Raw genomic sequence first — 16,122 nt, 5'->3', positions numbered from 1 at the left:
ACTCCTCCTCCTCCCCCATTAGTGCATAATATCACCATCCACCCAGCTGGACAAAGTAGAACTCTAAGGCATTGTGCGTGACCCTCCAAGTTTGCTAGCCAAACAATATTACTAATCAATCTCTAAGACCTACCTATTCCACGTCTTCAAAATCTCAAATCTATCTATTCTCTACATTTTCACTACTCTAGTGTTACTGGCCATAAACATCTCAACTGGATAATTTTGGCAACTGTTATAGGTATCCCTGCTTCCAGTCTTGTTGCTACTCCAATTCATATTCTACATTGAAGTGAGAACTTTCTTAAGGAAAACCTGATTAATGTTATTCCTAAGCCAATTCTTCCATGGCTCATCACTGCTCTTAAAATGGCTAACAAAAAAAAAAAAAATGGCTAACAAGATTTAGCATGATTTGTCCTTTACCTCTCCAACCTCTTTTCTTGCCACACCCTAGCCAATACTCCAACCTTCAACCACAGTGAACTTAGTTAAGTTTCTACAATACATGCAATTCCCACTCTCAAGCATTTTAACGTATGCTTCCTTCTTTGGGACAACTCACTCTCCACCTCACTCTCCACCTCACTCTTCTCCCTGAAGGGAGACTAAATCCCTTCCATCTCAGTTTAGATATCACGTCTTCTGGAAGTCTTCCCTGATTCACCGAAATTGCTGCCCCTCTTGTGCACTGCCAAAGCATCCTGTACATTCCCGCACAAAAGTTACCACATTTGGAACTACCTTTCTTCTATGACAGATTATAAGTTCCATGAGGACAGAGACTTTGTATGAAAATTACTATGAGGAGTGCAGAATAATTGCTCAATAAATACTAGAAAGTGAAAAGAACATAGGGTAAAAAAATAAAGAAAAAATTTAAAAATCCATACATGTTCTGTATGGGCCATTCCAATTACATCTTCCACTATTTGTTCTCCTCCTTCAATGTGCTGAACGATTCCAACTAATTTTCTGGAGTAATCTGAGATTTCCTCAGTGAAGGTCCGTATGCAGTGAGCCATATCTAAAATTGATGCTCGGATCTGGTTGGCTTCTGGTTCCAGTATTGAATGCTATAAAATGCAATATAATTAAAGAACTCACAGTATTTGACTTATGATATAAAAACTATTTAAATCACTCTTAATAAAAAAGAAACATCAGCTAAAAGTGGCTTTTATAACACATTTACAAAAAGCACAGCACATAAAATACTAATTTGCCTTCACCCAATAATTATTTAGCCAGCAAAGAAATAAAAATTTACAAGTCTATTTATTGCTAAACAAGAACCCACAAGACTAAAATTTTATCTGAAGCAGTTCATCATTAGACAGAAGTATTATCAAAATAATCTAGTGCATTATGAAAACACTCATACAAAAAAGAGAAATTTTGTTTTCTGCTGGTAAGCTATTTTTTATTAAAGATTTCTATGAATGAGAAGCTATTCCCCAAGTTGATTATCAATATATGCTGTGATTTTGAGGCCAAAAATATAACTATTATCATGAGGTCTCTCTGCTAAAATTTTTGTTATTCAAAAATTAAATGTTTCTTTTCAGTCTACAAATGGTAGACTGGTAAACTAGGTAAGGTCACCCAGTTTAATTTTAATCATACCTTGTGACCTTGGTGTTTTCCATATTCTTTGCAGACACAGCACATAAGCGGGCTTGTCTGACAGCCTTCTTCCAAGCAAACAAACTCAATGGCATGCACCTGATGCTGACAGCACATGGTTTTCTCATGAGGTTTATCAGCAAGAGGCACTCGCCTGTGCTTTGCTAATGTCTTTGTGGAATGAGTAACTTGGGAACACTCTGAGCACAAGTGAGTTGCACATACAGTGCAATATACAGATGCAACGTGAGCTTCATCTTCATCGCAACGAATGATGCTCTGATAAACAAAAAAAATTAATGTCTTAAAACTGAACTCCAATCACAGTAACATGACAAATTTTGAAACATAAAAGTCTATAATCATTTTATTTATTTATTTTTTTAAATTTACTTTTTTAGATTTTATTTATTCATTCTTATTAGAGAGAGAGGGGAGAGAGAGAGGGGGAGAGATAGAGAGAGAACAGGGGGAGGAGCAGGAAGCATCAACTCCCATATGTGCCTTGACCAGGCAAGCCCAGGGTTTTGAACCAGTGACCTCAGCATTCCAGGTCGACGCTTTATCTACTGCGCCACCACAGGTCAGGTAAAAGTCTATAATCGTTTTAAAATTTTTTATTTATTGATTTTAGAGAGAGAGGAAGGAAGAGAGACAGACAGACAGAAACATTCATCTATTTCTATATGTGCCCTGACCCGGGAATGAGCTGGCAACCACTGTGTACTGGGACGGTGCTCCAACCAACCAGAGCTATCTGTCCAGGACAAGCCTATAATCTGTTTTCAATTAACCAGCCTTTATATGTGAAAATACACTGCTAATTAAGTACAAAGGTCACTCACTACTCACCTAAGAAAGTATTCATTTCTATGGGTGAGAAGCTAGTTCCAAAATTATCAACATATACTACTGAATTTGAGGCAAAAAAGTATTACTATTATCATAGATTCACAGTCTGAGCAAAGTTAGTTTCCACAGAATCCCCTTACTTTACACATAAGAAACTGAATAGAGGTTAGAATTCTTTTTTTAAGACTAAAAAACCTGATATTAAATACATATGCACTGCTTTAAATATTTTTTGTCATGATGTACAGGAAGAAAAGCACAAATGTTATTTAGATAGCAAAGGGGGAGGTGCATCAGAATCAGCTATGAAGCTTTTAAAACCCTGGATGTCAAGAATCCTACCTGAAAAATACTTATTTTAATAGGTTATAGATGAAGCCTGAGCTTGTGTACTTCTTTCTAAAGCTCCACAGGTGAGTCCATTGCCTAATGCTGGTTGAAAGCCACTGATTTAAGCAAATAAACAAATAAAATTTGCTTAATTTTATAGGCATGCTAATTTTCAAGAATTACTAAAAAGTTTCAAGTTAAAAATTTTTATGTCAGATCATCAAGAATGTTTTGGAATTTTTTTGTTGAATATAAAAGGTCATAATTGGAAAGGGAAAGATTTGGTATAAAATTTTTCCAAAAATAAATATTAGGAAATACATCAATGGCGTCACTCAATGTCACATTAAATAAAAAACAAACATAAAGTTAACAGTTTTGTTTGCAATTATGGGAAATGTGTGCGTGTAAAATAAATTTATGCCTTGTTTTCCAAATCTAACAAATAATTAAAAAGGTTAACATTAGATAATATTTGAATGTCTTTTGAAATAGAAAAGATAGAGCATATGGAGGAACTGCAAAAATTTCAGGAAAGATTGCTTCAATTTGAAATTCATTTCAAGTATTTACGTTACACAAAGAAATCATGACTTAATAAAAGAAAACTAAAAATCAATCTGAGATTATTTTCACTTCACAAGAAACAGGGTTTTAAAATCGATCACTTAAATCATTAACTGTTATTTACTACAACTATTTTTATATCCAGAACAGCCTATGAGCTATGCAGGCAATTCCTTAAGTATTAAAAAATGTTATTTTAATCTGTGTTCTAGGACTTCTAATATCTATGGATAGATGCCTGTCTAGATAAAGAGAATACACCTACACATAATTTAATCTTCTCATAAAAATATTTAACAGTAGTGATTCCCTCAGGAGCTAGTGCTGTCTTTAAGGTATTTTGCTTCTGTACTAAAGAGCCTCTTTCATATAGTTCCTCTTTCTTTCTTTGTGCTTTACTGTTGACTGCTTCACTTCCACATTCTCTGCTTTAATGTAGCTTACATGGCCTTACTCTTTCACTTTTGGGGACAGAAAGGAATCATAAGACAAGTTTATGACCTGACCTGTGGTGGCACAGTGGATAAAGCATCAACCTGGAATGCTGAGGTCGCTGGTTCAAAACCCTGGGCTTGTCTGGTCAAGGCACAAACGGGAGTTGATGCTTCCTGCTCCTCCCCCCTTCTCTCTCTCTCTCTCTCTCTCTCTCCTCTCTAAATTAAAGTCTTAAATTTTTTTTAAATTAAAAAAACAAGGCCCTGGCCGGTTGGCTCAGTGGTAGAGCGTCGGCCTGGCGTGCAGAGGTCCCAGGTTCGATTCCCGGCCAGGGCACACAGGAGAAGCGCCCATCTGCTTCTCCACCCCTCCCCCTCTCCTTCCTCTCTGTCTCTCTCTTCCCCTCCCACAGCCGCTGGGGCTTCACTGGAGCAAAGATTGCCCGGGCGCTGGGGATGGCTCTGTGGCCTCTGCCTCAGGCGCTAGAGTGGCTCCGGTCACAACAGAGCGTTGCCCCCTGGTGGGCGTGCCGGGTGGATCCCGGTCGGGCGCATGCAGGAGTCTGTCTGTCTCCCCGTTTCCAGCTTCAGAAAAATACAAAAAAAACCCCAAAAAACCAAAAGACAAGTTTACATACAAAACACAGTTTGGGTATAATATTATTAGAGAATTTAGGTTTCAGTTTTACTTTTGTTCCATTAGGAGTATTGCTGCCTTAAAAATTACAATATGCCTGACCAGGCGGTGGCACAGTGAATAGAGCGTTGGACTGGGACATGGAGGACCCAGGTTCAAAATCCCGAGGTTGCCAGCTTGAGTGAGGGCTCATCGGCTTGAGCGCTGGGTCACTGGCTTGAGCGTGGGATCATAGACATGACCCCATGGTCACTGGCTTGAGCGCAAAGGTCGCTGGATTGAAGCCCAAGGTCACTGGCTTGAGCAAGGGGTTTCCCACTCTGCTGGAGCTCCTGAGTCAAGGCACATATAAGAAAGCAATCAATGAACAACTAAGGTGCTGAGATAAAGAATTGATGCTTCTCATCTCTCTCCCTCCTGTGTGTCTGTCTCTGACACACACACACACACAAGAATTGTAACGTAATGAAAATTGTGGTTCTGGGATCCTACCTGCTGGAGTAAGGTAATACTGTGCTTTTATTGGGAAATATTTTAAATTACAAGAAAATACTCATGCTCATAACAAATATTTCACCAAGCTCAATCAATACCTCTCCAGATATCCCAATGGCTTCTTCTGTAGCACCATACTGACCAATATGTCCATTCTGTAGTCGTTCCAAAAGTTCCAACAAAGCAAAATTTTTTTTCAATCCCCAGATACCTGAATCTCCTAAAATATAAAGAAACGAAATCTAACAGAATGCAATCTCAATAATTTTACCTCATACCTCAATAGCAATTTCTATCATATAGTTTAGCCATTAATAATGTCTAAAACTTAAAATAAAAAATATTCCTCATTTTCATGATAAAACAATTGTCTTAATATTCTCTTAAAAGAAAAAGAATCAGCATTCTAAGTAGAAACATACTTTAAAGTTCTATTATTTTTCTATCATTTAACTTTACAATCATACCTATATTTTTTTCATTGACTCTTACTAAATACAGTGGTCCTTCGTCTATCACAGGGGTTAGGTTCCAGAACCCCCTGCGATAGGCAAAAATCCATGAAGTAGCAACCTTATATTTACTTTATTACTTATATATATATTAAGGCTTTATAAACCCCCACACAAACTCTTATAAACCTTTCCCACACTCTTATAAATACTTCCTATGCTCTTGTTGGGCAAATGAGTTTGTAAAATCTGCATTTTTGGGGTTTGCTCACTTTTATTGTTAAAAATGGCCACTGCCCACGTGAATGGCGCTGCCCAGGTGAAACTGCTAATTACCTTCCTGCTTGGGAAGAGGTTTTGTTATGCTAATGTGTGCTGGAGGAGGGGTTTTCACACCAAGAAAAGTTTGTGAAGAAGCAGAAGCAGAAAGAAGGAGAAGGAGGCCATGTTTTTGCAGAGTAAGAAGCTGTGTTGGCAAATGGGAACCAGAAGGGTGAGGGGCTTTGTGAGCTCCACTGAGACTGGTGGAGGCCTTTGATTCTAAGGAAAACTGGAAAGATCCTCCTGGTTGTGGAACCAGAGAAAGTGTGAGTGGGTTTTGAAGCCCTCTGTGTTTATGTTTTTACTCGTTGGTCAGTGCGAGGCTAGAATAAAGGTATGGCCCACCAGTTTTGGGCTCAGCTGTTTCTTTACCGTCTGTCCGAATCTAATGGGAACATGTACCTGCATGGCCATGATGGCAGAGGCTACTGGCCATACAGCTCTTAAACACTTTCTACACTCTTAAACTTATGTAACTTTAACAACATATAAAATTCTATATGGATACTCACCAGTGAATATACAGTAATATTCTTTTAATATGTTTTAATTAATATTGTTTATATTTTTTATACTCTTTTCAAGTTTTTTGGCCTGAAAATGCTTATTTTACCATAAAATTAAAAGAATATATAAAAATACCTATAAACCACAAAAATCCCATGATACAGCAAAAGGTCCGTGATACAAAATTAGATATATACAATTTAAAAATCTGTGATACAGCGAGACCATGAAAAGTGAACTGCAATATGGTGAGGGATGACTGTATTCCAAACTAAGTGCTCTGAAATATCTCTATAGTAACCTACAGTAAGAAATACAATCTACATTGCAAACCAGTACCAAATATCATATATATAACTGAAACAAGTTTCACACACCAATATTTATCCTTACAGTGTGCCACACACTGATGTTTTTAGGTCTGTTTCAAAAATTTGTCACAACCAATTACATTGATTTCATGACCACAAATAAGCTATGATTCACATTTGAAAACCTCTGTACAAAGAAACACTTAACCTAAAAATAACTCCATCTCTCTAACTAAACTGAAATTAGAATAGATAACCTAGAACCCTATAGCAATCAATGAGTATATAAACTATTTATACTGACACATCAAAGCAAGACAAGAATCCCTTTGAGGTAGATAAGACTAGGCACATTTGAATAAGGAACACTGATTCTTTTCCCCAGAAATGACCATAAAAGGCCAGATGAGAATGCATATATGCATGCATGCATACATGTACATATTCTTATTCATTTTCTCTCTCTCTCTCTTGCTCTCCCTCTCTCCCTCCCTCTTTCTTCCTGAGACTAGAAATAAAAGTCAGATCCTTCAACAGTTAGAAGGAATATGTCTGTTACGTTAAGGTGAGCTTTTATGCAACAGATACCACCTGACACATAGCTGCCACCTGATACATACTCACTGAAGGAATGCAGAAATGAAAGGATGAAGAGTGGTAGTCAACCTGGTCCCTACCGCCCACTAGTGGGCATTCCAGCTTTCATGGTGGGCGGTAGCGGAGCAATCAAGGTATAAATAAAAAGATAGATTTAACTACAGTAAGTTGTTTTATAAAGATTTATTCTGCCAAACAGCGAAAATCCGACATAAAGTACTTGGTAAATAATTATTATTATATGCTTTAACTTGCTGTAACTCTGCTTTATAAATTTTATAAAGTAAAGTTACTTCCCTACTTTATAAATCACCATTACTGTGGAACCGGTAGGCGGTTAGAAAATTTTACTCCTAATAGAGATACAAAAGTGGGCGGTAGGTGTAAAAAGGTTGACTACCCCTGGATGAAAGGATGATGGAGTCACTGGCTATAGGGCTCCCCTTCCTTGGTCTAACAGGAAAGTAAAGGAAAGGAAGGGACAGAGAAAGGGAAAGGGAAAGAAACTATTTTTTGTGTGATTCTTCAAAAAAATTCAAATTAAGCTAAGTATCTTTAGCTTCCTCTGACTTTTGTGACCTCTTTCCCAAAGTACCTTCAGGCAATCAATCCAACATTTCTCCCACAACCTTGTTATCCAACAAGACTTTCTCCTTGTTTTAATCCACATGTGCTCTATAAACTGAATTTTATCTCCTCTATTTACATAAGGGCTAAGAAGTATACTAGGTGAATCCGTTATTTAAAAATATTATCTATTATCCTGCCTAACCAGGTGGTGGCACGGTAGATAGAACGTTTGCCCAGGATGCTGAGGACCCAAGTTCAAAGCCCCAAGGTCTCCAGCTTGAGTGCGGGCTCCTCTAGCTTGAGCATGGGCTCACTAGCTTAAATGCAGGGTCGCTGGTTTGAACGTGGGATCATAGACATGACCCCATGGTTGCTGGCTTGAGCCCAAAGGTCACTGACTTGAGCCCAAGGTCACTGGCTTGAGCCTAAGGTCACTGGCTTGAGCAAGTAATCTCTAGCTCTGCTGTAGCGCCCGCCCACCCCTGTTCAAGGCACATATGAGAAAGCAATTAATGAAGAAGGTGCCAAAACAAAGAATTGATGCTTCTCATCTCTCTCCCTTCCTGTCTGTCCCTATCTGTGCCCCTCTCTGTCTCTCTTGCTAAAAAAATAAAATACAAATATTATCCTGACAATCTTCCAAATATTGTCATTATATAATGAACATAAACTACTAGCAGTATCTATCTACTGCCTAGTGTATCACTAATATTTCTGTAACTCTAAAATCTCAATGGTTTAAAACAACAAAGACTTTTTTTGCTCATGCAACATATCAGGGGTTGTGGAAGACAAGAAAAGTTGTGTTTGCTACTATCCCTGATAAGGGACACAGGCCACTGAACCTCCAACCAGCTGGACCACCTCACTTTAGTAGGGAGAAGAATTTATTGCAAACAATAATAAATCCCTCCTTAACAGCTTCTATCTGGAAGTTAACACTTTAGTCTATTCATATTTCACTGGTTAAAAGGAAATCACACAGCCATACCTAACTATAACAGAGTAAAGAAGTATAATTTTACCACGTGGACAGAAAAGAACTAGAAATATCGCTGAACCATACTAAAAACTACCACAAATAACTACTAATACTTCTAGGACTAGAGAATAATTCTGATTCTGATCCTCTCAACAGTAGTTTTCTTCTGTAGAAAGAGAAATTACAAATAATTTTTTCTTCTAAATTCTTTTCTAGATTTTTAAATTTTTTTGCAATGTACATATATTATTTTTATAGTACAATTACAAATAGATTTTTAAAAAAATAATGACATCAGTCTGGCCTATGGTGGCACAGTGAATAGAGAGCTGGCTTGGACCGTTGAGGTCACTGGTTTGAAATTCTGGGCTTGCCCGATCAAGGCACATAATGACAAGTAACCAATGAACAGCTAGAGTGAAGCAACTACTTCTTGTCCCCTGCCCCCATAAAAATCAATAAATAAAATCTTAAAAATAATAGTAAATAAAAACAATGACATCAAACTATATCGAGTCACTGACACATAGTCCACACGCTAAAATCACAGTAAAAATCAAACCTATAAGCTATATCCAAGGCAGAGTTATTGGTTTTTTTCTAGTGTTGATATGATAGCAATCATGTTTCACTTCAACTTAGGATATAACTATTCATTCTCTGTCATAAATTTCTACTTTAGTTTAAACATTGAGGGTGGTAACCTGCACTGTGACATTTATGTAAAGAAGTTACAGTGTCCTTCAAAAAGATAGAAGGGTCTATCTTCCATATCTAAAACATTATTTCTAAAACATATATTTCTAGATAGTTTTCTATCAAGATGGTATAATACCTATCAGAATAAAAGGCCAAGTAAAGGACTGTTGAAATACAAGTATCTCACCTTTTGTCCCTATTATTTCTTGGCTAATAGTAATTTAATGTCATCTGTAATAAAGCTGACACTTTCCTATATTACATACTACATAGTTACTATTTAAATCAAAGACTGCCAAAACCTAAGCAACTTCCCCTTTCCCTACAAGAAAACATTTTATAGTCATGTTTCTTAGCATTTTAAAGCTTTCTAACCTAAAATCTGGGTATTCTTGCTTTCTTTCTTTTTTTTGGTAGATAAATTATTTTGAGTGTGTTCCACTTGACATATAGTATAAACACACTAGAAGAGCCTTAAAACAAACAGTGCGACTGACCTGTAAAAATGACTTTAAACTATTTTGAAGAAAATTCTGCTTTCCAAAAGAGTAAACTTATAGAACTTATGTTTGTAAAATAGCTGTTAAAATGTTAATGTTATTTCCAAATCTAGTATCCCACAGTAATAACTCATTTTGAAATATATAGTTTTAAAAGTATGCAGGAAACTAAAAAAAAAAAAAATTCAACAAGATCTTTAAACTTATTTAAACATAAAACAAGTAACTATCACAAGCTACAAACACTTCTGTTTCTGATACCAGTAAATAAAAACATGCTGACACTCAAATTACATAACTGTATTTTTATTATTGGTCTATTTATTAAGGAAACAATGTTTTATTGTATCAATGGCTTCAGGCAAATAAATCTTCATATTTCTTTGAATAGGTTAGCATGTTTTTCTCAGGTGATTTAAAGTTCTTTATATATTAGTAGGTATTGAATACAAACATCTCAGAAAATGAAATAATCTTTTTTTCCAAACATTTTATTTATTGATTTTAGAAGAGAGGGAGAGGAAGAGAGAAAAAGAAGGGGGTGTGGGGAATAGTGGGAAGCATCAACTGGTTGTAGTTGCTTCTCATATGTGCCTTGACCGGGGAAGGCTGAGGTTTCGAACCAGCAACCTCAGTAGTCCACTGCAGCACCACAGTCAGGTGAAATAAAATTAGTACTTAAGAGTAAGCTAGCCTGACCAGGCGGTGGTGCAGTGGATAGAGCGTCGGACTGGGATGCGGAAGTACCCAGGTTCGAGACTCCGAGGTCCCGCGCGGGCTCATCTGGCTTGAGCAAAGAGCTCGCCAGCTTGGACCCAAGGTCGCTGGCTCCAGCAAGGGGTTACTCGGTCTGCTGAAGGCCCACGGTCAAGGCACATGTGAGAAAGCAATCAATGAACAACTAAGAAGTCGCAACGCACAACGAGAAACTGATGATTGATGCTTCTCATCTCTCTCTGTTCCTGTCTGTCTGTCCCTGTCTATCTCTGCCTCTGTAAAAAAAAAAAAAAAAAAAAAAAAAAAAAGAGTAAGCTAGTTTATACTTATAAGACTACTGGCCTTAACAGAAATTGAATCCTCCTTGGAATTATATAATTTTAAAAATCAAGTAGAAAGAAGTTTTTTTTCTATGATATTTGTATTCCATGAACAATTGTAAATCTTAAAAAAACCCAAAAAAACATATATATTCCTACCCAGGTCTGTTACTTGTCGATCAAAAGGGCAACGGACTGCTCTTCCATGAAGAGGCAGGCGGGTGAGACAGTCATGACAGACTGTGTGGCCACAGAGCAGAAGGCGGGGAACTTTGTCTCCTTGCAAAGAAAAGACATCTTCACACACTCCACACTCCAGCACCTAGCATTTGCAAAGGAAACATGTGGTCTTTAAACGGTTTTAAAAGCATACATATTTTAGTTTTCTTAAAAAGCTGATCTAACATATTGAATAAATCTTAGTAAATTACTTTATTCCTCCATGGGGGGGGCTGTCTAGGTTGTAAAACTTTAAATCATCTTTTAAATATTCATCTGATAGACCCTACCAAAATTAAATCAGGGTAGATTATCCTTGAAATGTGAAGTGTTATGGACTACACAATATTGTAATTTAATATCATCTTTATCTTTTGAAAATTATGAATTGATTCATTATATCTGAATCTGTATCATTTTTCCAAACATGGGTTATTAAGTTAAACAATTTCTCTGCAATTACCTACCCCCTAAGACATCCTCATTAATTTAAACAAAATAATTTCAAATATGTGCTAGGATGATAATTTACTCTTCTAAATGATAAAAGATGTGTTATGAAAAGACTAAGTAAATTTGAAGTATCTTCCAGTATCCATTTACATCATATAATATAAAGGCAAGAAAGCAACTACCTTGGATTTAAAATTTCAATTCCTTGTTTCAATTAATAAATATGCTCCTGGGTTAGAAAATATTTTGTCTATCCAGTTCCAATTACAGGTACTAATTTGTCCAAGGTTATGTATCAATAATTAAATGAAAAGAGATAAGAATCAGCAAAATCTGATTCCCAGGCCCATGAGTGTTTTATAGTCAACAAACTGTATTTATGTCAATGAAAGATTTTTGGTACTTTATTTCTTAATATATTTAAAGTGTTTCACAATGTTAGTTAAATGAAAATAATACCCACACTGAACTGGTTAATGGTACCACAAACTCCTGTGCATGTCCTCTATAACCTGTTATAATCTGGTCTCTGTCCGAATGCTTCACTCCAACCCCCTTGCAGACTGTGTTCTCACACTACAGACAGCTTGTAGTTCTAAGATAATGACAAGCGGTTTTTGCTGCTTTCTTCTGCTAATGCTGATGAAATAGCTAAATGGCACTTTTCTAGAGGATTCTTGTTTTACTTTAATAAACCAACAAGTCTCTAAATATTGTATGTCTGAGGACCACACACAGCTCAGTCTAACTGAAATGAACACACTATCCCTAGGGCCCTCATGTACCATGTATCTTAATATCCAAAATACTTTAGTACCTTTTTTAAATTAATTAATTTATTTATTTTTGTATTTTTCTGAAGCTGGAAACGGGGAGAGACAGTCAGACAGACTCCCGCATGCGCCCGACCGGGATCCACCCGGCATGCCCACCAGGGGCGATGCTCTGCCCACCAGGGGGCGATGCTCTGCCCCTCCGGGGCGTCGCTCTGCCAGGACCAGAGCCACTCTAGCGCCTGGGGCAGAGGCCAAGGAGCCATCCCCAGCGCCCGGGCCATCTTTGCTCCAATGGAGCCTTGGCTGCGGGAGGGGAAGAGAGACACAGAGAGGAAGGAGGGGGGAAGTGGAGAAGCAAATGGGCGCTTCTCCTATGTGCCCTGGCCGGGAATCGAACCCAGGTCCCCCGCACGCCAGGCCGACGCTCTACCGCTAAGCCAACCGGCCAGGGCCTAATACCTTTCTTTATTGGCTTTCCAGCCTCTCTTTCCTATTGGACCAAAAACCCTTCAGGTACAGGGTATTCTAAATACTAACACCTATGGACTTATATAAAGCCCAACAAAATAAAAATCTAAAAACGTTTGGCCAACCACCATACCCAACAAATACACAATACAAAGTAAAAAACAGAAAACCCCGAGTGGAAATCAGACTTAATGCATTCAAGTTTTAATCTTAACTCTGCCATTATTTTGGACCTACTACTTGAAATGCAAACACATTGGCTTGCATCCCAGTATGGTTCAAAAAGTTTAAATATAACACATAGCTCACACACTTAAAAAAAATTAAAAACTTAGGCCCTGGCCAGTTGGCTCAGTGGTAGAGCATCGACCTGGCGTGCAGGAGTCCTGGGTTTGATTCCCGGCCAGGGCACACAGGAGAAGCGCCCATCTGCTTCTCCACCCCTTTCCCTCTCCTTCCTCTGTCTCTCTCTTCCCCTCCCACAGCCAAGGCTCCATTGGAGCAAAGTTGGCCTGGGTGCTGAGGATGGCTCCATGGCCTCTGCCTCAGGCGCTAGAATGGCCCTGGTTGCAACAGAGCAACACCCCAGATGGGCAGAGCATCACCCCCGGTGGGCATGCCAGGTGGATCCCAGTCGGAAGCATGCAGGAGTCTGTCTGACTGCCTCCCCGTTTCCACTTTAGAGAAATACAAAAAAAAAAAATTAAAAACTTATAGTCTTTACCTTAAATATACAAAAATACATTCAGTCTCTTTCAAAATACTTTGCAACTAAAATGCAACTGAAGCTACACCAGTATACTTTTATTCAGATTTGATCAATTGATTGATAACACTTTGCACTGGTAAAAGTGTGAGAGCATTACTGATTGCTGTGAAATGTTTTACTGACTGATATAGTCTCTCTAGAAGGCAATTTGGCAATGACTATCAAAAGTCAGAATAGCTCAACAATTCTGGAATTTATGCTACAAGTATGTCACATATATGTTAATCCTTACAGTACACTATTTATATTCACAAAAGATTGGAAACAAAATACACACCAACACAAGACTGGAAAAGATTACTGTACATTCATAAACTGAAAAATTATGTAGTCTAGTGAAGACGAGTCAGAGTACAGCTCTGCACATAAATTATATATATTATACACACAAACACTTCAATTTATCCTGTATTTTTTTTAATGCATGAAAAAAGTTTCACTTAAAGTATCAAATTTGGATACAGAAAAGATATTGAAATAGAATTAGATATTATAAAATAAATGCAACATTTCTTACAAATGTTCTCACTAATGCGACATATTTTTACTTTTTTATGACAATAAACTTCAAAGAACCAAACTAAAATTTTACTTAGATCATTCATATCATATATCTCTGACCTTATTATAACACAAAATAATAGAATTTATTGTTGCTAATGTAGGTGTTTTCAAGAAGCACTAGTAAAAGTCCACTGATCTGGTAAACCAAACACAGGTCCAAAAATAAAGGTACTAGACTATTTTGCATCAACTCAGTATATAGTAGAATAAGAAATTATTTTCTCAGTAGTCATGAATAGGAATTCTGATTAACAATATAAGATAAACTAAGTCCTAGATAGGAGACTAGCTCTTAAATTTATAAACTTCACATATATGCCAAAGAGGACATGTATTCCTTACATGTAAACCAAATTTTAATTAACCAGTCCATATATTAAAAGGGCTAAGAAGGTTCACTATTCAAAATAAACTTTCCTGTTTCTTTTCTGAATATAATTAATTTCAAGTTTCCAGATTTTCATTTGTTTTTCTAATGATAAAAACCATGCTATTATCAACTTTTTCACTAAACAAGAGGCCAGGTTAGATAATATTGTATTAGCACCACTGAACTTCACCTCTTATTTCCAATTAGTATTTCTAGCTTTCATCTATGAAATTGACAATGATTTGTTTTAAAATTTATTGACTGGCGGCAGAGAGAAAGGGAGAGAGAGCAAGACAGAAACATTGATCTGTTCTTGCATGTGTCGTGACTGGGGATCGAACCCACGACCTTTGCTCATTAGTAGTATGCTACAACCAACCCAACTATCTAGCCAGGGCAACAATGATATTTTAAGTATATGCCACCATACACCTCTTACAAATTCTGGCATGAGGTTCTTGCCAAAAGACTGTCCTACTGCACTGCTCAGACACATTTTACATGTATTAAGATTAAAATGTACAAAGCGAGCCTCTAATATATCAAACTGTGTGCTAAAATAAACTGGAGTTGCATCAGGTTTTGGTATATTTTTTGAGATTTTAAAGCAAACAGGGTAACAAAAGTAGATACAGCAATAATATCCATCCCAAATACAACTTCTTAATTCAAGTTAATTCACAAAATAATCTTCAGCTATTCTCGATTTAGAAAAAACACAATTCAATAAATAAAATCTCAACCATATAATATACCCAATAATAAAAGGGTTCCTCTGCATCTTGGAAATGCTGTGTATTTTCAGAATAACTTCATTAACATATAAAGGTCAGCTGTATCATCCACCAATATTGACTGATAACACAGTTGTGAGCAGAAATGTATCATTTGCTGTCATATAAAACCAACATTAGGTGAAAAATCATAAAGGGCTATTATTAAAGACTAAAAACATTTCAGGTATTATCTGATCCAGAGGTTCTCAAACATAGTTGCACATTAAAACCACTCCTGGGGATGTAAAAAAATATATACTGGTGTCAACTTAATCAGAACTGGGAAAGAAGGACTGCATCAGTAGTTTAAAAAGTCCTCAGTGATTCTAATATGTGGTCAGAAATGAGAATATCAGTTATCTCAGGTTGCAAATAATCCTGAAGGTATTCCACAAACCATTTCGATCTGTTCTCCCTTCCAAATTGTTTCCATATATAGAGTGAAGGGGAAAAATGAATTCCATATATTTCAGTCGATTTTTTAGTGAAGTCATCTTAGAGCATTTACACAGGGTAGAATTTCAAATTTCAAACACAGACAATACCTAGCGTTAATATCCAGCTATGCTACTGTTGGTTACTTCTAAAGAGCTGACAAAACTACACTACCAAGAGGTGAGGGAGCCGATTACCCAATAATTGATGTCTGGTCACAGAATTAATGTAATAATGAAAAGCAAACTTTAGAGTCGGTCAACCCTGGCTCTGCCACAAACTGTGTTAATCTAAACCTGAGTTTCCTCACCTGTAAAACAGAAATTAACATTTACCTCTATTAGATGTTAACGAGTGACACCTAACATAGTCCCT

General features: G+C 37.0%; 1 protein-coding gene across 2 annotated transcripts in view; it reads right to left on the bottom strand.

The window, feature by feature from the left end:
* TRIM23 (tripartite motif containing 23) overlaps positions 1–16,122 on the bottom strand; it is a 48,101-nt gene that overhangs the window by 31,525 nt on the left and 454 nt on the right. Inside the window, exons 2-5 of one of the 2 annotated variants that reach the window (XM_066242375.1) lie at positions 11,077–11,239; positions 5,040–5,161; positions 1,627–1,905; positions 894–1,076 (exon numbers count right to left, since the gene is read on the bottom strand). In XM_066242375.1, coding sequence (XP_066098472.1) covers positions 894–1,076; positions 1,627–1,905; positions 5,040–5,161; positions 11,077–11,239 — 747 coding nt within the window. The remainder of the gene's footprint in view (positions 1–893; positions 1,077–1,626; positions 1,906–5,039; positions 5,162–11,076; positions 11,240–16,122) is intronic. The other variant, XM_066242385.1, reaches the window with a different exon arrangement.

The sequence above is a fragment of the Saccopteryx bilineata genome, chromosome 1 (genome assembly GCF_036850765.1).
Source record: "Saccopteryx bilineata isolate mSacBil1 chromosome 1, mSacBil1_pri_phased_curated, whole genome shotgun sequence".
NCBI classification, from domain to species: Eukaryota; Metazoa; Chordata; class Mammalia; order Chiroptera; family Emballonuridae; genus Saccopteryx; species Saccopteryx bilineata.
Note: the sequence above shows the minus strand (reverse complement) of the source record. Positions and strands in the feature narration are given on the sequence as shown.